Below are 24,835 nucleotides of genomic sequence, written 5' to 3'. Positions count from 1 at the left end.
GGATTGGATCAGATGACCTTGAAGGTCCCTTCTGGATCTAACGTTCTAACTGTGTGAAAGGAATTAAAAATAGATGCCCAAGGAGACAGCTGGCCAAAAGGCATCCAGACAATAATTTCAAGGGGCTTCCACACTTCTAAATGAGGGCATTTGTCACCAATGATCAGTGAAATTTTAAGGCCCTGTTTTTTGTTTTTGTTTTAATTTTGTCTTTCTTCTATTCTGTAGTAAAATGTGAAATATGTAACTATCTTAGACAAAATAAGAGTCACAGGATTTTAACTTCACAGCAGGCTTTAAGCAGAAGATTGAATTCTCTAAATTCAAATTTAGACGCCTAAAAAAAAAACTGCATCATCAGGATAGGCATATATAACAGATTAGTAAGTTATTCAAGCATTGTGAATTTTGGGTGAAGGAATGTTTTTAAAGTGTGTATTTCTTTGCCAACTAGTGTTTTAATTGAAAGTGATCTTTATCACACATACGTAGAAAGGTAACTATGGAAGATGACGGATAGGACAATTTCCTTGACATTTCATTATGTATGTGTATATCAAAACATCAAGTTGTATACCTTAAATATACACAGTTTTTTAAAAGAAAAGAAAGTGATCCACATTTCTTTTAGGGTATGGTTCACACATGTTGTACAGTATATGTTAAAAAAGTGTTCTGAGAAAAAGCACCCAGTTACCATCAATCAATCATTATTTAGGGGCCCCTAAATATCTCACTCCTACATTATAATGATGTCACACGGTAAAATATGTAACTACAGTGTCAACAGACTAAAATAACAACCGTGGGATTTTGACTTAACAGCAGGCTTTGAGTAAACTGTGATATAAACAGACTGCAGCATCTTGCAAGAAAAGAAGATCCGTTTTAATATTTCCATTTGGAAGAAATACTTTGTTTTCCAGCTCTTTAAAATGAAGAACCTGATTGCAAATCTTTGGAATAAAGACTTGCTCCAAACCAGGGTGTATAAGACTGTAAGTCCAACTGAGAACCTGACAACAAAATTGTCTGCCCAAAATGATACGTCTTGTCAAGGGTAGAGTCAGAACCAGATCTGAGGTCTCTTGACTTTCAGTCTAGTGTCTTTCCTCTACCCCTTCTGTCCCATCAGTTTCTACTTGAGTCTAGATGCCTTCTGGTAAAGAGCTGGACTTGCATGGACTCCATTTAGACTTTGTCTCGTGTTTTAACCTGCGTAGCACTTCCCAGCATCTACCCCATTCCTTTTCTGCAGCTTCTTGTTGACTGTCTTTTCCCCTTTAAGTCAGTTTCCTTTTGTTTCCAATGGGCCACACCATCATTGGACACCATGCTTCAACTTCCTCTTGAAGCTCTGTTGTGGTCTCTTCTTCCTATAGTCAGACCAAAGCATGGGCAGAAGTTCATCAAGAATGTAAGGCTGGAAGTCAGAATGGGGAAGACCAAGGATCTGGTGAGGAATCGAGTGCAGTGTTGAGCTGAACACATAGTTTGGACCCAGGGATTTTTAAAATATCTGTAAATATAACCTCTTTGGTCCTCTGCTTATCCTTTCTAAAATATAGGAATCGAACAAAAAGACCTTTAGGATTCCTTTTAGCTCTAAAATTCTATGACTTCTGAAGCTTTCTTGTTGTTAGTCAATCAGCAAAATGGTTTATTGAGGGCCTTCCATGGACTCTGTACTTGAGGGTTCTGTGGAGCACGTAAGAGAAAGTGGTTGTAATCTACTTGGGAAGATAAAATTAACAGAAACCACTAGAGAGCAAAACAAACACTGTAAAGTCTAAGTGAAGCGTGAACTATAAATTGAGTGGAAGTTAGGAGGAGAAAAATCCCTGGGCATCAGAAAAGTGACAACATTGGTTGCATGGGTTGGGCGATGCATGATTGATAGAGAAGAATTCAGACAATATTTGAATCCGGATACTTTGAGTCTCCTGTGTTCTACAGATTCTCCTCTACTTCTTTTCATCTAGAATTTCTGAGTTTATCTGTTGCCATTATTTGAGGGTCCTGGTAGCCCAGGTGGCAGTTAGCTACAGGGGAGGGTCTTTTTCTTCTTCTCTTATGTGCAAAAACTGTCTATGACAGAAGAGATTCCCTGGCCAAGAGCAAAACTGACATTTCACTGGTCCCAAGGTGGTGGTTGAACCAGTTATTTCAATTCCTATTTTGTATGTCCTTGGCAACCAGAGCTTGAGAGTTAAAAAAGGAAGGAAAGCATCATCTGTGGGAAGCATAAAACCAGCTCCTCAGCCTCTTCCATAAAAAGAGAAGAAATAGGCCTGTGCCACCTCTCCAAATGGGAACATTCTTACAGCACTAGAGAATGTAGCAATTGCCAAGAGGAGGGAAAAACATCAATCCCAATTTTGAAAGCTGACAGAGGGTGTATGGGATAAAGCAAGTGAGACATTCACGTATGTTCATTACTCTCTCTTCCTCTCTTAATAACCCCCTTCTCTGTCACGTGTCCCCACATTAGTCTTCCTTTCCTCACTCACTGAAATATACATATGCACTGATGCTCAGAAAAGCACCTTGACACCAATATGTAAAGGTACTCACATTGTACTGATACATCCATAAGGATATTCGTTCTCACAATCACATTCTTTCAATTCAATAAGCATAGATACCTGTAACATGCTCTGTAAGCACTCTACTGGAGATGTCAAGATGAATAAGACTTAGTTTCTATCCTAAATAATATATCTTAATAAACCTATACCAACAAATATTCAAGTGGAAGCCCAGAGGTGCACACACACACATTTCTAATCCTACACATGTGTACGTACTTATACGCATATGTGCGTACTTATCACATATGTGATATGTGTATACACTGAAATAGAAAAACAGAACTGATCATTCACTTGTTTTGTAAATTCTCATACTATTAATATTGAAACATTTCAGATGGGGGAGTTTCATGTTCCTGTTTTTTCGTAGTTTTTTCATCTTTCAAATTCTAAAATTGATTTCTCTTTATAATTCCATTTTTAAAATTTCTTTCACTTTAAAAAAACCATTTTTTCTTTCTTTTCTTTTCTTTCTTTTTTTTTTTTTTTTTTTTGACAGGGTCTGGCTCTGTCACCCAGGTTAGAAGTACAGTGACGTGATCATAGCTCACTGCAGCCTCAACTCCCCGGACTCAAGCGACCCTCCCACTTCAGCCTCAGCTGAGACTGCAGGGACACACCACCATGCCTGGCTAATTTTTTGTACTTTTGTAGAGGTGGAGTCTCACCATGTTGCCCAGGCTGCTCTTAAACTCCCTAGCTCAAATGATCTGCCTGCCTCGGCCTCCCAAAGTGCTGGGATTACAGGTGTGAGCCACTGAACCCAGCCTTATTACTTTTTCTTTCATATGAATTATTCCACATGTAGAAACTGAAAGAAAAAAAAAGAGAGAGAAACCTTGCCCAGGGTAAAAATACATAACCTCAGAAGTAAAATCTGTCTTTTAATATTCAGTTGATACAATGAATGTTTATTCACCGATCCCTTAATGATATCTTTCTTGTAATGGGTATTTTGAACTATGATATATGAAATTACCATATTCTTTTTTACTTACTGTAGGTATTTGAAGAAAGAAGAGCCCTGCTTGGCAAATGGGTAAACATTTAAAATATACTATTTTTGCATTATGTTATATTATCTGTTTTCGTCTTTCAGGCTGCTATTAAAAAATCAGACTGCGTGGTTTATAAATAACAGACATATTTTACTCAACTTGGATAGAAAGAAAAAAACCCCAGACATTTATTTTTCATGGTTCCGGAGGCTTAGGAAGCTCAAGATCAAGGTGCTGGCAGATTCAGTGTCTGCTGAGGCCTCTCTTCATAGACAGCCACCTCCTCACTGCATCATCACTTGGCAGAAGAGGGAGAATGAGTTATCTGGGGTCTACTTTATAAGGACAATAATCCCCTTCATGAGGGCCCCACCCTCACGACCTAATCACTTCACAAAGGCCCCACCTCCTAATCCCATCACACTGGGGGTTGAGATTTCAACATGAATTTGGGGTGATGTAAACATTCAGTCTGTAGCATTATCACAGAGGCCAGAGAATTCAGCATGGATTTAAGGGAGTGCTTCTTCATTTCCTGAGAAGCATGGCAGGTGCTTTCTGTAGGTATCAGTTAGGATTTGGGCAGGAAAACAGAAGTCGTATCTTATTTTAACAGACATAATTAATGAAAAGGATTCGTTAAGCAAATATTGGAGAGCAGAAGAGACAAAAAGGGAATGCTGAGGTTCCAGGGAGATAGAACTGCGGGAATTAGTTACCATCAGCTTTCCTGGTACTGGGAGCTCAGAGGGAAGAGCTTCAGCCCCATGGGGAAGCCAGATTTCTATAGAATAAAGTAGATGACATCACAGCCAGCTGGTTCTGATACAGTTGGTGAAGCATGATGGTTCTGGGTGTATGGGAAAAAAAGCTGGACCTTGGAATCAACAGCTACTGTCAGGATCAAGAGTTAGGTGATCCTGATACGAACAGCAACCAAATAGGAGTAAGTTTCTCCTCCCTCAGTTTCCCGCTAGCACCTTCCTCCTCATTGGCAGCATTTATCAGGGAGCCAGCTGTCAAAGGAGAAATATGGTGATAGAGATCCTGCCTTCTTTTCTTTTTTTGAGACGGAGTTTTGCTCTTGTTGCCCAGGCTGGAGTGTAATGGCGCCATCTCGGATCACTGCAACCTCCTCTGCCTCCCGGGTTCAAGTGATTCTCCTGCCTCAGCCTCCTGATTAGCTGGGATTACAGGTGCCTACCACTATGCCTGGCTAGTTTGTTGTATTTTTAGTAGAGACGGAGTTTCACCATGTGGCAAGGCTGGTCTTGAACTCCTGACCTCAGGTGATCCATCCCCCTTCACCTCCCAAAGTGCTGGGATTGCAGGTGTGAACCACATGCCCAGCCCAAGAGATCCTGCCTTCTATGCTCACAAAGTAGAGCACAGAAAGGTGGATTTGGGTCAGGTGCAATGGCTCACAACTGTAACACCAGTACTTTGGGAGGCTGAGGGAGGAGGAGAGCTTAAGGCCAGGAGTTTGAGACTAGCCTGGGCAACATAACAAGACCCCATATCTACAAAAATAATATTAAAAAAATTAGCCAGACGTGGTGGTGCATTCCTATAGTCCCAGCTACTTGGGATGGGTAAGGCAGGAGGATTGCTTGAGCCCAGGAGTTCAAGGCTGTAGTGAGCTGTTGCACTGGTGCACTCCAGCCTGGGCAACAGAGCAAGACCATGTCTCAAAACAAACAAACAAACCCCAAAATAGAAAGATGAATTTGGATCTGAGGGACAGTAGCTTAGTAACCAGCACAGTTTACCCATTTGGCTACTCAGCATTCATATATACCCTTCTATAGATCCTGACACTTCCATACAAGAACTATAACAATGTTATGTTTTTACCTAACAAGATACAACTATCCTTCATCAAAAACTAGGACTTTCTCATCTGTTCCTCAAAAGGAGGGACACAAAGTCTCAATGGCCATCCCTGGGTGATGATCAAAATATCTATCTCTGGGCATTTTTTTTTTTTTTGAGAGTCTCTATTTTCTTTCTTTAAGAGAATAATCTACGGAGGCAGGGCTGGCTTCTTCCTGTTTTTCGTTGTACATTCCTTGATGCTTACCAGGCATTAACAGATATTTTCTAAATCAATAAATAATTGTCTCTTGTTTTTCTCCTTTCCCCAAACAAACTTATTCCTTAAAATCACTAAGTCATATGGTAGCCTATGTATCCCTGCAAAAACCCAATGAATTGGGCTTAAGGGAGATATTTCTAATTTATTTTTATTTACATTTCTGTCTCCATTTTAATTTTTAGATTTCTTTTGTTTGTGTGTTTCATGGACAAGACAGTAACATAAGAAATGCATTTTCGAAAGAAAGAGAGAGGAAGGAAGGAAGGAAGGAAGGAAGGAAGGAAGGAAGGAAGGAAGGAAGGAAGGAAGGAAGGAAGGAAAGAAGGAAGGAAGGAAGGAAGGAAGGAAGGAAGGAAGGAAGGAAGGAAGGAAGGAAGGAAGGGGAAATAAGGATGCCAGTGTTTTTACTTAGCATTACTTGGGATTTTCACTGTAGGCATCAAGCACTGTCTGAGTTTTAAAGTTTAATCTAGTATTAGAAGTGAAATCATTTTTTAAAAAAGAATCTAGACAGTGACAGATATAATATGAATTGTATTCAATGATAGACAGTCCAGAAGTATTTTTATATTTGGCCATAGAATTTGGCAATTTTTGTTCATTTATTTGCACATGATTCTGTCTAATGTTCTGTACAACAGCAAATAAGAGAAACTGAAAAGCTCTTCTACTTTGCTGTTTCATGCTACTACTTAATCCCCTTCCTCTCAAATCTTCTCTGCCCTTCAATCCCTGTTAGAAAAGGCGATTCCCTCCCAAATTGAGAGAGAACACCACAGGAGAAGTGAAAAGAGAAAGAATCTCAGATTTTCTCTCAGCTTCTGCTCTGTTGCTAATATAAATAATAGTAATATAATAACCCATTTTAATAAAGTAGATGGCATCACTTTTAACTTGCTGGAAACAACCATAATCAGAGTTAGAATTCAAAAGAGAAACAAGGAAAACTATTTTGCAAATTGCATGATAGAAAAAAGATTAATATCCAGGATATATAAAGAGTTCCTACAAGTCAATAAGAAAAATACAAATATCCCTACAGAATAATGGGCTAATATAAGAATGAGGAATATTTAAAAAAAAGAACAATAAGCATATAAAATATGCTCAATTTTACCAAAATCAGAGAAATGCAAATGAAAACAACGAAATTCCCAAATTCTCTCTTCCTTGCCTATATGGCAAAAATTGAAGAGCTAGATAATATATATAGCTCTTCATTATATATATTACATATATAATATACCCTGTAAGAAAGGATTTGCTGGAAAGCAGGAAGATACTTTTAAACTCACTTGGAGGGAATGTAAAATGGTAAAGACCTTTTAAAGACCATTTGACAGGATCTGTTAAAATTTTAAATGCACGTATGCTTTGAGCCTCTATTTATGTATGCTAGAGAAATATTCATTCAGAACATGAAAAGGCATGAAAAAGCATGTGCCAAGATATTGCTCCTCCTCCTCCTTTTTCTTTCTTCCTATTGGAAAGGTATCAGTAGTAATGGTATCAGTAGTAAATTGAGTAAATAGAAAATGCCATATTCATCCTACTATGACTTAATGAGAAGACAAAAGGCTCTGGAGCTCATTACATGTCAGGACATGTGTGGCTACATTTTGTTTACTTATTTATTATTATTATTATTATTATTATTATTTTAAGACGGAGTCTTGCTCTGTCACCTAGGCTGGAGTGCAGTGGCGCAATCTCGGCTCACTGCAAGCTCTGCCTCCCAGGTTCACGCCATTCTCCTGCCTCAGCCTGCCGAGTAGCTGGGACTACAGGCGCCCGCCACTGCTCCCGGCTAATTTTTTTTGTATTTTTAGTAGAGATGGGGTTTCACCGTGGTCTCGATCTCCTGACCTCGTGATCCACCCGCCTCAGCCTCCAGTGCTGGGATTACAGGTGTGAGCCACTGTGCCCGGCCCATTATTGTTATTATTATTATTATTATTATTATTATTATTATTTTGAGATGGAGTCTCGCTCTGTCACCCAGGCTGGAGTGCATTGGCGCGATCTCGGCTCACTGCAACCTCCGCCTCCTGGGTTCAAGAGATTCACCTACCTCAGCCTCCTGAGTAGCTGGGATTACAGGCGTGCGCCACCATGCCCAGCTAATTTTTGTATTTTTAGTAGAGACAGCGTTTCACCATGTTGTCAGGCTGGTGTTGAACTCCTGACCTTGTGATCCACTTGCCTCCCAAAGTGCTAGTATTACAGGCGTGAGCCACCACGCCCAGCCATTTTGTTTATTTTTTAAACTGCTACATAGTATTCCCTGGGATGGGTGTACTCTAATTTATTTCACTGCCACCAAGCTGATGGAGATAAGTGTGTGTGTGAATGTATAGAAATGCATGACCATCTTCCAGGCATGGTGGTGCCGTGCCTCAAGTCCCAGCTAATCCAGAGACTAAAGCAGGAGAATTACTTGAGCCCAGGAGTTTGAAGCTGTAGCGCGCCATGATCATGCCTGTGAATAGCCACTGCACTCCAGCCTGGGCCACATAGCAAGACTTTGTCTCTGAAAACAATTTTTTTTTTTTTTTTTTTTCCTGAGACAGGGTTCCGCTCTTGTTGCCCAGGGTGGAGTGCAATGGTGCAATCTCGGCTCACCACAACCTCTGCCTCCCGGGTTCAAGCCATTCTCCTCTTTCAGCCTCCCGAGTAGCTGGGATTACAGGCATGTGCCACCACGCCCAGCTAATTTTGTAATTTTTTTTTAGTAGAGATGGGGTTTCTCCATGTTGGTCAGGCTGGTCTCGAACTCCTGACCTCAGGTGATCTGCCTGCCTTGGCCTTCCAAAGTGCTGGGATTACAGGCATGAGCTACCACGCCCAGCCCTAATAAAATTTTTTTTTTAATTGGAAAAAAAGGAAATGCATGAACATCAAACTTTTGAACAGTGGTTATCTGTGGGAGATGAAGTGAGATTTGATGGGGAGCAGTGTTAAAGAAGCTTTTCATTTTTTATTCTATTGATTCTATATGTGCCTGCTTGAAACTTTTTTTTTTTTTCAAGACCGAGTCTTGCTCTGTAGCTAAGTCTTGAGTGCAGTGATGTGATCTCAGCTCACTGCAACCTCTACCTCCTGGGCTCAAGTGATCCTCCCACCTCAGCCTCCTCCCAGGTAGCTGGGACTATGGGCATACGCCAACATGCCCATCTTTTTATTTTATTTTATTTTTTATTTTAAGAAACAGGATCTCGCAATGTTGCCCAGCTGGTTTTGGTCTTGAACTCCTGGGCTCAAGCAATCCTTCCGTGTTGGCCTTTCAAAGTGCTGGAACTATAGACCTGAGCCACCTTGCCCAGCCCTGTTTGAAACTTTTAAGACAAAAACGTATTTACACTTGGTGAAATTAAATTTTTGATAATAGGACTCAGAAACTCAACCAGAAGAGATCATATAACCAATAAGCCAACAGAAACAAGCCTCTCTTTTTATCCCCCTCCCACCCTCTTTTTGCCATTCAGTGTGAGGTGGGTGGAACCTGATCGCCCTAGCAACCTTCTCACTTCCTGAAATGGCAGCAAGAATCCTTGTAACAACTACTCTAAAAATAGGATGTGCACAGTTATATTGAGTCAAGAAAGCCTTAAAAAAGGCATCCTTCAGGAATGAATCGGGAAGCAAGGTACCGTACGTGATGCTAGAATAGGAGAATAATGGTCCTGACAGTCCCCCAGTCTCATACATGAGGTCCCTGGCTACTCAGTTAGGGTTATTTTTGCTTGAGAGGTGACGCAAGAGATGTGGGGGATAACTGAATTCCTGTACAGTTAACCCCTCCATGGATTATCTACTTTTTGGATTATTTCTAGCACCTTCTAAATCCTAGAGGGATTTTCCCCTGCTGTTCAGCATTCTTCTGAGTCATCTAACCTTCTTCAGTTGGTAGTTTAAGGAATGTAAATTAGTTTTCTATTAGCCTAAACAAACAGAATTAGAAAGGAAAATCCCTTGAGGCAAAGAACACCTATCAAAGCCAAACAAATTACCTCTGACCGTTGTAATCAGGGAAATAAATGAGGAACCAATGTAATTATCTTTTTAATCGCTGGAGAAAGTGTTTTAATGTTTTCTTTTATAGATTTCTTCAGTATTGTATAATACTAATGTTCTTTTATATTCGTGTTAAATCACTCATTCTGCAACCTAAGCCCATTCTCTTTTGGGGACAGCAGGAAAGTAGATGAGCTAACCTCATTTATTCTCAATGCACTTTCCATCCTTGTCAATGTACAAACATGGTAATTTTATGCGCACATCTTTTTATAGTTACTTAACCCACATACATATTATTTTTAACATCACTGTGACATTTTCTAATAGTAGCTGCCATGTCTACAATGAGTCATGCACTCTATTAGGAATTTTATACATACATTATTGTATTTAATCCTCACAACCACCCTACAAGGTAGATGTAATTATCTCTAATGTATAAATGAGGAAATCGAGGTTGACATATTTCTGATGAGTAAAAGAACTAATAGAATATTGGGAGTGAGACACCAAATTGTCTTATTCCTAAGCCCACCATCAACCCATAATGCCCTGCTTTCCCCTATCATGTTGATATATTATGGTTTGTTTGGCTGATCCCCTACTATTAGGCATTTTGAGTTATCTTTGATTTTGTTGTGGCAGCCATAATATCTTATGAAAATGTTTTGTAACCGTAATCATCCTGGGTCTCAACGTAGCTCAGCCCCGCCAGACTCACATAGCACTGCCCGAAAGTAATTTTAGAATGAATTCCAGGCCGGATGTGGTAGCACATCCCAGCCACTCAGGATGCTGAGGTGGGAGGATCCCTTGAGCCCAGGAGGTTGAGGCTGTAGTGAGCTAGGATTGCACCACTGTACGCCAACCTGGGCGACACAGTGAGACCCTGTCTCTAAAAAAACAGAATGAAATAAAAAATAAATAAAATGAATTCCAATCTTCATTTTGTCTCTTTCAAGGAAAACAGGAGATCCAGTTCAAAACTCACAGCCATACTCCTCCAATCTGCCTTCACTCCCCAGCTCTCCCACACTAGCTGCCATAGAGGCTACCATCGCCTCTGTGAGCCCCGCAATTCCCGTCAAGCCAGCTTCCCAACTGTTCTTCCTCTCTCGCCTCTCACCTTCCTTTTGGCTCTTTATTTTATAGATCAATTCAGCTTCTAGGGCCAGTTCCCCCGGCCTTAGCCATTCTTGCCTGGTTTCTCTTCACTCATTCTCCTGAGAACCCATCTGAAAGAGCTGGGAAAGAAGTCTCTCTCTCTCTTTTTGTTTTTTTAATGATGGAGTCTTGCTCTGTTGCCCAGGCTGGAGTGCAGTGGCATGATCTTAGCTAACTGCAAGCACCACCTCCCGGGTTCACGCCATTCTGCCTCAGCCTCCTGAGTAACTGGGACTATAGGTGCCTGACACCATGCCCGGCTAATTTTTTTTTTTTTTTTTTTTTAGCAGAGACGGTGTTTCACCGTGTTAGCCAGGATGGTCTTGATCTCCTGACTTCATGATCCACCCACCTCGCCTCCCAAAGTGCTGGGATTACAGGCGTGAGCCACCACGCCCGGCCAGAAGTCTTCTTTTATGGGAGTTGGAGATATGGCTTGTATAGAAACGGGGCTGGGAGAAGGCAGGGAACACTCACACGTGAATCAGTTTTATTCCTGTGGTCTTCACAGTTAAAGTTTTTGTTTTTTCATTTTAGGGTCCCCCTCCTCCCCACTGCAGTGATAGTTTCCAAAGTGAGATTTGTGGGTCATAGAATAAATCTATAGTAGTGAATAGTTTTAATTAGGAAGTATTTCTACTGTTATTCTACTGTTAATTTTTTTTTTTTTTTTTTTTTTTTTTTTTTTTTTGAGACGGAGTTTTTGCTCTTGTTGCCCAGGCTGGAGTGCAATGGCGCAATCTCGGCTCACCACAACCTCCGCCTCCTGGGTTCAAGTGATTCTCCTGCCTCACACTCCCAAATAGATGGAATTACAGGCACGTACCACCGTGCCTGGCTAATTTTGTGTTTTCAGTAGAAACGGGGTTTCTCCATGTTGGTCAGGCTGGTCTTGAACTCCTGACCTCACGTGATCCACCGGCCTCAGCCTCCCAGGCATGAGCCACCACGCCTCTAATGTTAAAATTTATGGAAGGCCATTGTTTTGGACTGAGCTCCTATACTAGGCCCCAACAGACCAAACCAACCCAGAATGGAGGCACTCTCATGTAATCAAACTGAACTTTAAAAAGTGCCAGTTTAAATTAGAAATGAAAACCAGGACCAAAAAAAAAAAAAACAAAACCCAAAACAGGAGATTCACAGCAACCAATCTGAAGGGCCCCAGTTTATCTGAGCTGGCATGAGAAAGTCCCCTCTGTTTTAATCTTATGAGGAAAGTAACTCTGAAACAATCAATCCAGTTTTTGCTCCTTATTTCTGCTTTTTTATTTTTTATTTATTTTTATTTTTATTGACAGGGCCTCTCTCTGTTGCCCAGGCTGGAGTGCAATGGCATGACCACAGCTCACTGCAGCCTCCACCACCCGGGCTCAAGCAATTCTCCCACCTCAGCCTCCCAAGTAGCTGGGACCACAGGCGTACACCACCATACCCAGCTAACTTTTTATTTTTTTGTGCAGATGGGATGTTGCTCAGGCTGGTTTCGAATTCCTGGGCTCAAGAGATTCTCCTGCCTCTGCCTCCCAAAGTGCTGAGATTACAGACATGAGCTACCACACGGGGCCTATTTCTCCTTTCTTCAACCCTTTTCTGCCTCTGAAGCCAACCAACCTCCTCTGCTCAGCTCTGAGGAGCTCTTATCTGTTCTTTTGATGGGATGCTACCTGATTCATGAATCGCTAATAAAAGCCAATTAGATCTTTAAACACAATTTGTTGACATTTTGTTTTTTAACACTACTAATTGAAAAATATATATCAAATTGACCCTTGAGAAGCCAAAAAGAAAAAAAAAACATCAAATTAAATTTAAAATACATTGCGCAACTGTGACGAAGTTAACTTGTTCTAAGGCTTGCAAAAAATAAATTTTTCCTTTACATGCCTTTTTAGGTAGTCAGTGTATTTTTATGATTATGACTAAAATATTATAAACAGATTATAAAATTCTGTGTATAGCCGGGCACAGTGGCTCACGCTAGTAGTCTCAGCACTTTGGGAGGCCAAGGTGGGCGGATCACGAGGTCAGAAGTTCGAGACCAGCCTGACCAACATGGTGAAACCCTGTCTCTACTAAAAATACTAAAGTTAGCCAGGCGTGGTGGCACGTGCCTGTAATCCCAGCTACTCAGGAGGCTGAGGCAGGAGAATCACTTGAACCCAGGAGGTGGAGGTTGCAGTGAGCCGAGATTGCGCTACTGCACTCCAGTCTAGGTGACAGAGTGAGACTCCGTCTCAAAAAAAAAAAAATTCTGTTTATAATAACTGTACTGAATATCTATATGTGAAATGCAATAATATACAAAGATACAACCAGCTCAAACTTCCCTATTTTCTCTTCCCCAATGGGCCAGGGAAGAAAAGAGATTTAGACTTCCAGTGAAGTGGCTCACTGAGCTGGTAGGTGTTGTTCCCTTTTTCTCTTTTGGTTTTGGGCAGTCTCAAGGTGCTCATGCTTGGTCATTCCCTGATCTTGGGTGTTGTTCAGGGTAATCTCTGAGGAAAATTGTGAAGTAGCCAATTGTTGGACATACCCTGGCTTCCTTTGGCATTCACTTCCTCTCTTCAAGTCCTCCTTTATCAACACATCCTCTCCAATCATATCAGTCATTTACATACTAGTGAGAATTTACCCCAATATACTTTCCTTCTGAGGGATATTTGCTTGTAATACTTTCTCTCCAATTGTGAATACAAGGGTTTGTTTCTGGTCCTGCTGTTTTAAGCACTGATGGGTTAATGCAGAAACTATTTGGGGGGAGGAGCTGCGCAGTTATTTTATCTTAAAATTGTCTTTTATAAGCAGATATATTCTCAGTTTATGAATATGGCCAGCTCCCAATTTATTGTTCATATGTGACTGCAAATTTTGAGGTCACATGCACTTCTGTGTGCACACTTAGGTCATGCACATGCTCCCATATAAATGTCAGAGAAGACAGGTGGCAAAGCATGGAATTTGCCGATTAGGGAAATAAACACTAGAAATAAATTACTAAACTCCCTTTCTATGCCATTGTCATTTCTTACTCGTAATGAATCTGCTATCAGACTAAACCTGGAGTTTTTGCATTTTGCTTTGTTTTGTTTTTCTAGTTTGACAAATGGACAGACTCTCAAAGAAGAAGAATCCTCACAGGCCTGTTGGAGCGCTGCTCGCTGTCCCAGCAAAAGTTCTGCTGTCGAAAGCTTCAAGAGAAAATTCCAGCAGAAGCCCTGGACTTTACGACCAAGCTTCCAAGGGTGTTATCTTTATACATCTTTTCTTTCCTGGACCCCCGGAGCCTTTGTCGTTGTGCACAGGTAAAGGCAAGGAAGGGGTATGTGGTGTTTGTGAGGACAGCCTTAGGAAACTTGAAACTTGAAACTAGAAGTTAAGGGGAAACACAGGCATACACACACACACATATACACACATACACACAAACACACAGACATACACACACTCATATACACACATACACACACACAGATGTACACTTAGACACACATATACTCATAAACACACATATACACATATACACACACATATACACATACACACACACAAATATATATACACAAACACAAATACACACACATATACACACATATACACAAACACAAATATACACAGAAACACACATACACATACACACATACACACACACACATACACATGCACACACAAATACGCGCACAAACACACACAAACACGTGTACACAAGCACACACATACACATAGACACACATAAACACACATACAAACACATACACAAACATACACACATATACACACATACACACAAACACACATACACACACAAACATACACACACACACAAAACTAAGAAAGAGAAGGGATGATCAATGTGTTTGTACATTTGGATTAACCTCCACCATCTTTGTGCCCAACTCTATTTAGAACTCAAATGGGGAAAAAAGTATAAGCCACATTAGTGTACAACAAAGAAGTATTAGCTAGTTGGGACTCTAAATACACATGTAAGAAATGGTTCATCAGCAGGACGGTCTTATACTGCACAGCATTCAGCTGCAATAAGGTCCTCAATTGTAGAGCACAGGACACTAATGAATAAAAAAGCCCAAAATAAGGGCCTAATGAGATATGTACAAAAGAGAATGAGACTAAAAGAGATCCAGGTGTGCAGGTGTGCTCATACAGGCCTTGGAAAAGGAGCTGATTGTTATTTTTTTTTTCTTTTACAAGTAATTCTGTCCAGTATTAAAGTGAAGTTAAATTATTTTAGATATAAAACTGGTAGTCATTTTGTTGAGTCGTTTCATAGAGTTTGGCAAGACCAGAAATTACCCACCAGTGTGCATTCATATATGTGTGACATGTTAATTTTAGTTTTTAAAATTAAGAAAATGAATGCGGGAGAAAAGATGGGTCCGGGTGTGGTGGCTCACACCTGTAATCCCAGCACTTTGGGAGGCGGAGGTGGGAGGATTGCCTGAGCCTAGGGGTTCAAGACTAGCCTGGGCAACATAGGGAGACCTTGTCTTTACAAAACATTTTAAATTAGGTGGGTGTGGTGACGTGTGCCTGTGGTTCCAGCTACTTGGGAGGCTGAAGTGGGAGGATTACTTGAACCCAGAAGGTTGAGGCTTCAGTGAACTATGACTGTGCCACTACACAGCAGCCTGGGCAACAGAGTGAGACTCTGTCTCAAAAAAAAATGTATTATTCAATAAATGGTGTAGGGACAATGGAGCAACTCTCTGGAAAAAAAAAATTTCAGTAGGATAAAAGATAAAACCAAAGGAAACTATTAAAGTCCTCAAAGAAAACAGGAAAGGAAGCCTTTGTGAGTATCCCATGATACCCAGAAGTCTTAAAAGAAAATACGCAATTTAAAATCTTGCTTTCTTCATTTTATGTATCATGAGCAAGAATGAAGAAGCAGATTTTTAAATTGTGACTATAAAAATTAAAATATTATTCATGGAACAGAACACCATAAATAAATCCAAACAGTAGGCAGGGAAAAAAAATCGATTGCATTGCAAAGGGCTAATTTCTTTATTTTTTTTTAAAGAGCTCTTATAAATCTATATTAAGAAAAAAAAAAAAAAGACCAACAACCCAGCAGAAAAATGAGCAAAGGAAATGAACAAGTAATCTATGGAAAAAGAAATGCAGATGTCTCTAAAATATGTAAGATGCTTAGCCTCATTATGGCATGCCATCTTTCATGACTCAGATTGAGATTTGTTTTAGATGATAATATTCTATATTGGTGAGGATGTGGGGAAACAAGAACTTTCATATATTGCTGGTAGATAAATTGATGTAACCACCATGGAGAACCACTGGGCAGTGTTAACATTTCAAATAAAAATTCCCTTTGCCCCAGCAGTTCCACTTCTTGGACTTTGTCTGATGGATATCCTGCAACATGGTAAAAGCCATACCTGTGTAAGACTATTGCAGCATTGTCTGTCCTAGCAACAGGTTGGAAACAACGAAAATGTCTACCAGGAGGGACTGGGTAAATAAGTTGCAACTGTCTCAAGATATGTCATTGGAAAAAAAAAAAAAAAAGCAGAGTTGTAGAGCTGTCCTACCATTTTGTAAAGTATAAAGAATATATATGGCCAGGCACAGTGACTTGCCTGTAATCCCAGCACTTTGGGAGGCCAAGGCTGGCGATCGCTTGGGGCCAAGAGTTTGAGACTGGCCTGGGTATTATAGCGAGACCCCCATCTCTACAAAAAATATAAAAATTAGCCAGGTGTGGTGACACATGCCCAAATTCCCAACTACTCGAGAGGCTGAGGTAGAAGCCCAGGAGGTTAAAGTTGCAGTGAGCCAAGACTGCAGCATTGTACTTTAGCCTGGGCAACATAGCAAGACCCTATCTCTACAAAAGTTAAAAGTTAGCCAAGTCGGCCAGGCGCAGAGGTGGCTCACACCTGTAATCCTAGCACTTTAGGAGGCCAAGGTGGGCAGATCACTTGAGGTCAGGAGTTTGAAACCAGCCTGGCCAATATGGTGAAAACTCATCTCTATTTTAAATACAAAAATCAGCCCAGTGTGGTGGTGTGCACCTATAATCCCAGGTACTTGGGGGCTGAGGCAGGAGGGTTGCTTGAATCTGGGAGTTGGAGGCTGCAGTGAGCCAAGATCATGCCACTGCACTCTAGCCTGGGTCACAAAGTGACACCCTGTCTCCAAAAAAAAAAAAATTAGCCAGGTATGGTGGCATGTACCTAGAGTCCCAGCTACTTGAGAGGCTAAGTAAGGCAGGAGGATTGCTTGAGCCTGGGGGGTTGAAGGCTGCAGTAAGCTATGATCACACCTCTGCACTCCAGCCTGAGCAACAGGGTGAGACCCTGTCTCAAAAAAAAAAAAAGAAAAAAAAAATATATATATATGTTACTATATGCCTAGAATATTCTGGTGAAACTGGTAACAGTGGTCTCATCCAAGGAGAAGAATGGGTAACTGGGGGATAGTGATGTTTGTTTCTTTGAATTTGGTATTAATATGCACATACCTATTCCAAAAATGATTTTTTGTTTCTTTGAATTTGGTATTAATTTGCAGATACCTATTCCAAAAATGATTTTTTTTTTTTTTTTTTTTTTTGAGATGGAGTCTTGCTCTGTTGCTCAGGCTGGAGTGCAGTGGCACAATCTTGGCTCACTGCAACCTCTGCCTCCCGGGTGCAAGCGATTCTCTTACTTCAGCCTCTGGAGTAGCTGGGATTACAGCATGTGCCACCATGTCTGGCTAATTTTTGTACTTTTAGTAGAGACAGGGTTTCACCATGTTGGCCAGGCTGGTCTCAAACTCCTGACCTCAAGTGATCCGCTCACCTTGGCCTCCCAGAGTGCTGGGATTACAGGCCTCAGCCACCGCACCTGGCCTGAAATGATTTTTTAAAAGAACGTAGCAATCTGGATGCCCAGCAATAAGAGGGTATCATACAGCCATATATGATGCATTATTATTATTATTATTATTATTATTATTATTATTTTGAGACAGAATCTCTCTCTTGTCGCCCAGGCTGGAGTGCAATGGCTCGATCCTCGGCTCACTGCAACCTCTGCCCACCCCGGGTCCAAGCAATTCTCCTGCCTCAGCCTCCCGAGTAGCTGGGATTACAGGCACATGTCACCACGCCCAGCTAATTTTTGTATTTTTAGGAAACACAGGGTTTCGCCATGTTGGCCAGGCGGATCTGGAACTCCTGGACTCAGGTGATCCACTTGCCTTGGACTCTCAAAGTGCTGGGATTACAAGCGTGAGCCACTGCGCCCAGCCTATGATGCATTATTATGCAACCATTAGTAAACATGTTTTGGAAGAACAGAGATACTATAATATTTAAAATAAAGAAAGATTTTAAGTTGTATATAGAGTTTCCCAATTTTCTTTTGTATATACTTCAAATAAAGACTGAAAGGAAAAGAACTCTACCAGGTTGTCAATAATGGTCATCTCTGATTAACAGGGTCATGGGTTAAACTTCTCAGAATTTTTCATTTTCCACAAGGATAATATTATTGTTAGAGGGAAATGTCATTTGAAATAGCTAATTCTATCATCTGTATGCACTATAAGTCATAATTTCTTCTCATCACTGACTGTGGGGAAGACACAGACCATCATTCTTCAGCTAGATTTAAAGTAAACCATATAAAGTCATTGCTGTTTTAAAAAGATGGAAGGTTGTGGAGGAATTGTGTCTTGAAGATTTGAAAGCTCTTACTTACCTTTCAATTCTCTTCATTCCTCTCTACCTTTAAACAAACAAAATAACACAAAAGCACAAAAAACGAAAACTGTATTTGCCTTGGGAAGAAAAACAACTTAAGTACTCAGGTCAAAACATGATCTAAAGAAAAGGAGAAACCCTGTCTCTACTAAAAATACAAAATTAGACGGGCATAGTGGCGCATGCCTGTAATCCCAGCTACTCAGGAGGCTGAGGCAGGAGAATCTCTTGATCCCGGGAGGTGGAGGTTGCAGTGAGCCAAGATCGCACCACTGCACTCCAGCCTGCGCAACAAGGGCAAAACTCTGTCTCAAAAAAAAAAAAAAAAAAGAAGAAGAAGAAGAAGAGGAGAAAAGGAATGAGAATTGAGAGACTTTTCTCCCCCTTCCCTTTCCCAAAAACTCCATCTCTCCATTGAATTCTGAGCTAATTTACCATGTGGAGATGAGGTGGGTGTTGTTTCATTTCTGGGTCGAACAAACTAAATGTGATTTCTGTTGCTGCCTGCAGGGCTCTATCAAATCCTCTAAACTTTTTCCTCCTTCCCTAACCTTTCCTGAATCGATTATTTCTTCTAATTGTGCCCTACTCTTTCCTCAACGTCTCATCTTCTGCACATAAAACAATACTAAACATAGTAGGAACTCAATAAATGGTGGGTGGAAGGAGGGAGGCAGAGAGGAATAGAAAAATAGGTGTATGGATAGCAAGGGCCATTACAGAGTGTTCCCCTTTTGGGGGTGAGGGGGCACTCAAAAATTATTAATTATTTAATTAATCTTGAAAAAGAGGCCAGTTTTCTAAGGGTGAAATTTGGGCTTGAAGGTTGTATGTCATCTTTGCAGCTCTTACAACTAAGACACTGAATCCCTAGTTTCAGCTTTATATGTGAACTTGATACTGGCAAGACTTACTCAAACCCTTGGGTAAATTATTATAAATATTGCTACACATGGTAGGGCCATCTCTGCCATTTGCTGGATGGGTGGGATTATCCATAATGCTATGGAACTGGTATGTACATAATAAGTGCTTTATGCTTTGTAGAATCCTAAAGGCTCTATACATCACATAGTATCAATGATTATATTCCATTTAGTGAAATTGAAAGAATGGAGGTGATATGATTGGGCTATGTCCCCACCTATGTCTCATCTTGAATTGTAGCTCCCATAATGCCCATGTGTTGTGGGAGGGACCCAGTGGGAGAAAATTGAATCATGGGGGTGGTTTCCCCCATACTGTTCTCATGGTAGTGAGTCGCTCTTATGAGATCTGATAGTTTTATAAAGGGTTTCCCCTTTTGCTTGGCTTTCATTCTCTCTTGCCTGCTGTCATGTAAGACATGACTTTCACCTTCTGCCATGATTGTGAGGCCTCCCCAGCCACATGGAACTGTGAGTCCATTAAACCTCTTTCTCTTTATAAGTTACCCAGTCTCAGGTATGTCTTTATCAGCAATGTGAAAATGGACTAATATAGAAGGGAAAAGGAAGCACACCATGAAAAGAATAAACAAAGTGCAGACCTGAGTTTATATAATCCTTATACAACTTTTATATGTCCTTCAGAAACCTCTAGAAAGTTCCAAAGTCTATCTGAGCCTCAATTTCCTCATTTGCAATATGAGAGTAATAATTGTACTTACCTCCCTAGGTTGCTATGAAGATAATTAATAGGTGCTCCATAAATATTAATTGACTCTGATTCTAAATCTGAATTAGCGTTTAAAGCAAATGCTAATTTACTTTAAATCTGCCTGGGTAGGAAACACTTCAGGTAGGAGGTAACCATTTAAGCTATGGTTTGGAGGCAAAGGACAAAAAAGTTATCTCAGGTCCAGGATGACAGCTCAAAACCTAGAGAAAGTGGGCATGTAAACTGAGGGGGTTGTTTGATTTGGTTCTGTTTAATTGTTAATTGTTTTTCCAGGTGTGCTGGCATTGGAAGAACCTTGCTGAGCTGGACCAGCTCTGGATGCTGAAATGTTTACGGTTTAACTGGTACATCAATTTCTCTCCAACTCCGTTTGAGCAGGGGATCTGGAAGAAGCACTATATTCAAATGGTGAAAGAACTTCATGTTACCAAGCCTAAGGTGAATTTTAGACAGAAAGCCGCAAGCTTGCAAACATCAGCTCTTTGCAAATTCTAGAACTAAGAATAAAGGATCAGATTGGAAGTTGGGGAAGGGAGGTAGTTCAAAGAACCTATACTATGATTTCAAAATTCTCCTTTTCTGAGACTTGATAGTTGTTTTCAAGACATTCATGTTAGTTGAGAGCCCTCATTTGCCACTCCCAAACCACAGTTGCATCCTGGCGGTTAGGACCATGGAACTTCTTTCTCTGTCTAGGTCCCTGGTTTCTGTGTCTCTGACGGTGACATCAGACAGTTCTGACATGGGGACTCTGTGGGTAACATGAAGTATTTGTTACCTATGAGTCTTCAAGTTTTACTTTACTAATTCAAATTTTCTGTGATTCTACCAGGTGAGCTGAAGTTTATTTTTGTATCATTTATAAGGAAAAGTTTTCTAATAAATAAGTCATCAGGGAAGGGCCTCATGAGCATATTAGCATTCTTAGTTTTTGCTAGGAACTAAGCAATGTAGAGCATTTACATATATTCATAAAAAGTAAATAATGCAAGAATATTTTTTTCTAGTGGCTTCCTAGGCATTCTAACCAATGCTTATATTCATTTGTATAGTCCCAGCTAATGAGATAATTTATGGGAAAATGTTATGAGCCCTTTGTTTATAGCATTATCTATACACATGCAGAGTTGTGCATCATTTTATACAATAGATGAGTTCCGGAAAAATTATGTGTAAATTAAATTTTTAAAATGATTTTTTAAAACCACAGAGGTATTAAAGCTTGTGAAAAAAACGGCAATGAATCCTGTTAAAATTGGAGAATCCTTTTGAAATATGAACAGTCAACTCCTAGCTTGCTTATTTTGGTTTAGGCTTTATTGTGTTTTCTTGAAATAGATTCCACCTACACTTAATACAGTAATAAACTATGCATAATTAATATTGTTACAATTGCAATGATAAAAGTCTTTCTGATTTCAGTAGTTGGTATGCTCCACGAGGATTTCTTTTAAAAAGAGAGTTTTAAGTGAAGAATTTTCAAAGTTCTCTTGAAAATTCCCGTAGCTCTGACTCCTTTCCTAGTGAGACTTCTCTTGCATCTCATTCTCAGTTAGGGAGCAATAGCTGAAGCTCAGGCTGTTCAGGGGCAGAAGAGAGAAAAGTGATTAACCAACTAGTAAAATGAAAAGAAGTTGTGAGTTTTATATATGTAACTGACTTTGGGGCCAGGCACAGTGGTTTATGCCTATCATCCCAGCACTTTGGGAGGCCATGGCGGGAGGATTGCTTGAGGCCAGGAGTTTGAGACCAGCTTGTGTAACATAGGAAGACCCTGTCTCTACAGAAAATTTGAAAATTAGCTGGGTGCGGTAGCACACTCCTGCAGTTCCAGCTACTTGGGAGGCTGAGTTGGGAGGATCACTTGAGCTCAGAAGGTTGAGGCTGCAGTGAGCTGTGATTGTGCCACACTCCAGCCTGGGTGACAGAGTGTCTCAAAAAAAAGAAATTAGCTGGGCATGGTGGCATGCACCTGTAATCCCAGCTACTCGGGAGGCTGAGGCAGGAGGATCACTTGAACCCAGGAGGTGGAGGTTGCAGTGAGCCGAGATCAAGCCACTGTACTACATCCTGGGCGATAGAGCAAGATTGTCTCAAAAAAAAAAAAAAAATCAATGTAATTCATGAAATAAAAGAGAAAAAAGTGCATGTTTCAGTAGCACATATACGAAAATTGGAACGATGCAGAGAAGACTTGCAAATTCGTGAAGCATTCCATTTTTTTTTAAAGAGAGAAAAGATATATGATCACTTCAATATATCCAAACAAAAGCATTTAACAAAATTCAACATCTATTCATGATTAGAAAAATTCTCAAAAAGACTTCAGGTGATGTGAACAAAAATTTTTTTACTTAATACAAATAAGTTATCACAGATTTCACTATTACCTATTTTGTTAAAGTGTAAGCATTTTGTATTACACAGAATTAATGATTTTTTTTTTTTTTTTTTTAGACAGAGTCTTGCTCTGTCGCCCAGGCTGGAGTGCAGTGGTGCCATCTCGGCTCACTGCAAGCTCTGCCTCCCGGGGTCACGCCATTCTCCTTCCTCAGCCTCCCGAGTAGCTGGGACTACAGGCGCCTGCCACCATGCCTGGCTAATTTTTTGTATTTTTAGTAGAGATGGGGTTTCACCGTGTTAGCCAGGATGGTCTCGATCTCCTGACCTCGTGATCTGCCCACCTCGACCTCCCAAAGTGCTGGGATTACAGGCTTGAGCCACCGCGCCCGGCCAGAATTAATGATTTTTTACATGTAACTACTAGCATTTATGCCTAAAATTTCCCCCTGAAGTTATTTTTTATTATCACATGTTATTTATTCCCAGCAGTATTAAACTAGACCTCTTCCAGCAAAAACAGATTTAATTCAATATAAGCTCAGGGAAATGAAATGAATGTCCATTCTAAATGAGACTTGCACAAAATACTGAATACTAAACCAATAATGAGTTATCAGTTATGTAAATATGAAATATCTTCTTAATCTGCTTCTAGGTTACAGTCATTCATTGAATAAATAAATTTCGCTCTGTCACCCAGGCTGGAGTGCAGTGGCACAATCTCAGCTCACTGCAACCTCCGCCTCCGGGGTTCAAGCGATTCTCCTGCCTCAGCCTCCCAAGTAGCTGGGATTACAGGCATGCACCACCACGCCTGGCTAATTTGTTTGTATTTTCAGTAGAGACAGGGTTTCACCATGTTGGCCAGACTGGTCTCGAACTCCTGACCTCATGTAATCCACCCTCCTCGGCCTCCCAAAGTGCTGGGGTTACAGGCGTGAGCCACCATGCCTGGCCTGAATAAATATTTATTGAACACTGTTGTGAGCTAGGTGCTAAACATAGAAAGATCCCAACCCTGTTTTCACAGAGACTAGTCTAGTAGCCCAGGACATAGACAAATAAATAAATAATTACAACACTGAGTACTAAGCGTTATCCTGTAATAGAATTGTATACAAAGAGCTGTTGAAACAAGGATGAGAAGCTAACTGATTATGCTTGGAGGAACTGGGGAATTTCTTGATTTTCACTAGCAATGGAAGCAAACTGATTTACCAAGCAAAGCTTCCCTAATCTCTTAATGAACAAAAATTAAGCCCTTAATGGCTTCTCAACATACCAATAGTACTTTCCTTAGGCTACAACCACATAAAAACGTTATGAATTTCACACACACAAGACAGGCTTTCAGTTTTGGAGATTAAAGCAAAGTATTCTTTGGGAGTGGTTGAGGTTTTGATAATTGATAAAATTTCTAGTCTACCTCTCTACAACTCAAAGTTGTTTCTATGTGTTAGAAGTCATGAGAGCTGGAGTACTTTTTTGGGGGAATGTGTACTTTTTATGAATAAATTAGCTGCAGTTGTGACAAACTAGACAATTGCATAGTACAAGAGTAGGTTAGGGAGGTCTTATGTGTGGGCTTGAAGCAAGACAGTCCTGTATTCAAATTCTGGCCCTCCAACTTACTACTTTTGTAGTGGTGGGCAAATTAATTAGTTTCTCCTATATTCTATTTCCTCTTCTGCAAAATGGAAGTAGTAATGATTACCTTATAGAGTTATTGTGAAGGTTAAACAATATAATGCATGAAAACTGCCTCAGACAGTGCCTGCAACATGGCAAGTACTCCTGGAGTGGTGGCTGCTATAATCATTATCACCATAGTAATGGTGATCGTGATGATGACGATGATGACATTGGTGATGGTGATGATGATGGCAATGATGATGATGATGATATTATTCCTTTTTTCTTTATTTTTTTATTTCTTTTTTTATCCTTCAGGCAACTCACATCAATATATTCTTTGTTTTGTTGTTGTTGTTATTATTATAGTGTGTGGCTTTTTGTTTGTTTGTTTTGTTTCATTTTGTTTTGTTTTTTGAGATGGAGTCTCACTCTTGTCACCCAGCCTGGAGCGCAAAGGCACAATCTTGGCTCACTGCAACCTCCGCCTTCCAGGTTTAAGTGATTCTCCTGCCTCAGCCTCACGAATAGCTGGGACTACAGGTGCCCGCCACCACACCCGGCTAATTTTTGTATTTTTAGTAGAGACGGGGTTTCACCATGT

The 24,835-nt window shown here is 40.4% G+C and overlaps 1 protein-coding gene across 3 annotated transcripts in view; it reads left to right on the top strand.

The window, feature by feature from the left end:
• Positions 1–24,835, top strand: part of FBXO16 (F-box protein 16) — a 63,254-nt gene that overhangs the window by 14,124 nt on the left and 24,295 nt on the right. For all 3 annotated transcript variants that reach the window (XM_054499466.2, XM_054499464.2, XM_054499462.2), the window contains exons 3-5: positions 3,595–3,630; positions 13,964–14,170; positions 20,530–20,694. In XM_054499466.2, the coding sequence (XP_054355441.1) occupies positions 3,595–3,630; positions 13,964–14,170; positions 20,530–20,694 (408 nt within the window). The remainder of the gene's footprint in view (positions 1–3,594; positions 3,631–13,963; positions 14,171–20,529; positions 20,695–24,835) is intronic.

The sequence above is a fragment of the Pongo pygmaeus genome, chromosome 7, assembly GCF_028885625.2.
Source record: "Pongo pygmaeus isolate AG05252 chromosome 7, NHGRI_mPonPyg2-v2.0_pri, whole genome shotgun sequence".
Lineage (NCBI taxonomy): Eukaryota > Metazoa > Chordata > Mammalia > Primates > Hominidae > Pongo > Pongo pygmaeus.
The sequence above is the reverse complement of the archived record's forward strand: the minus strand, read 5'-3'. Positions and strand labels throughout refer to the sequence as shown.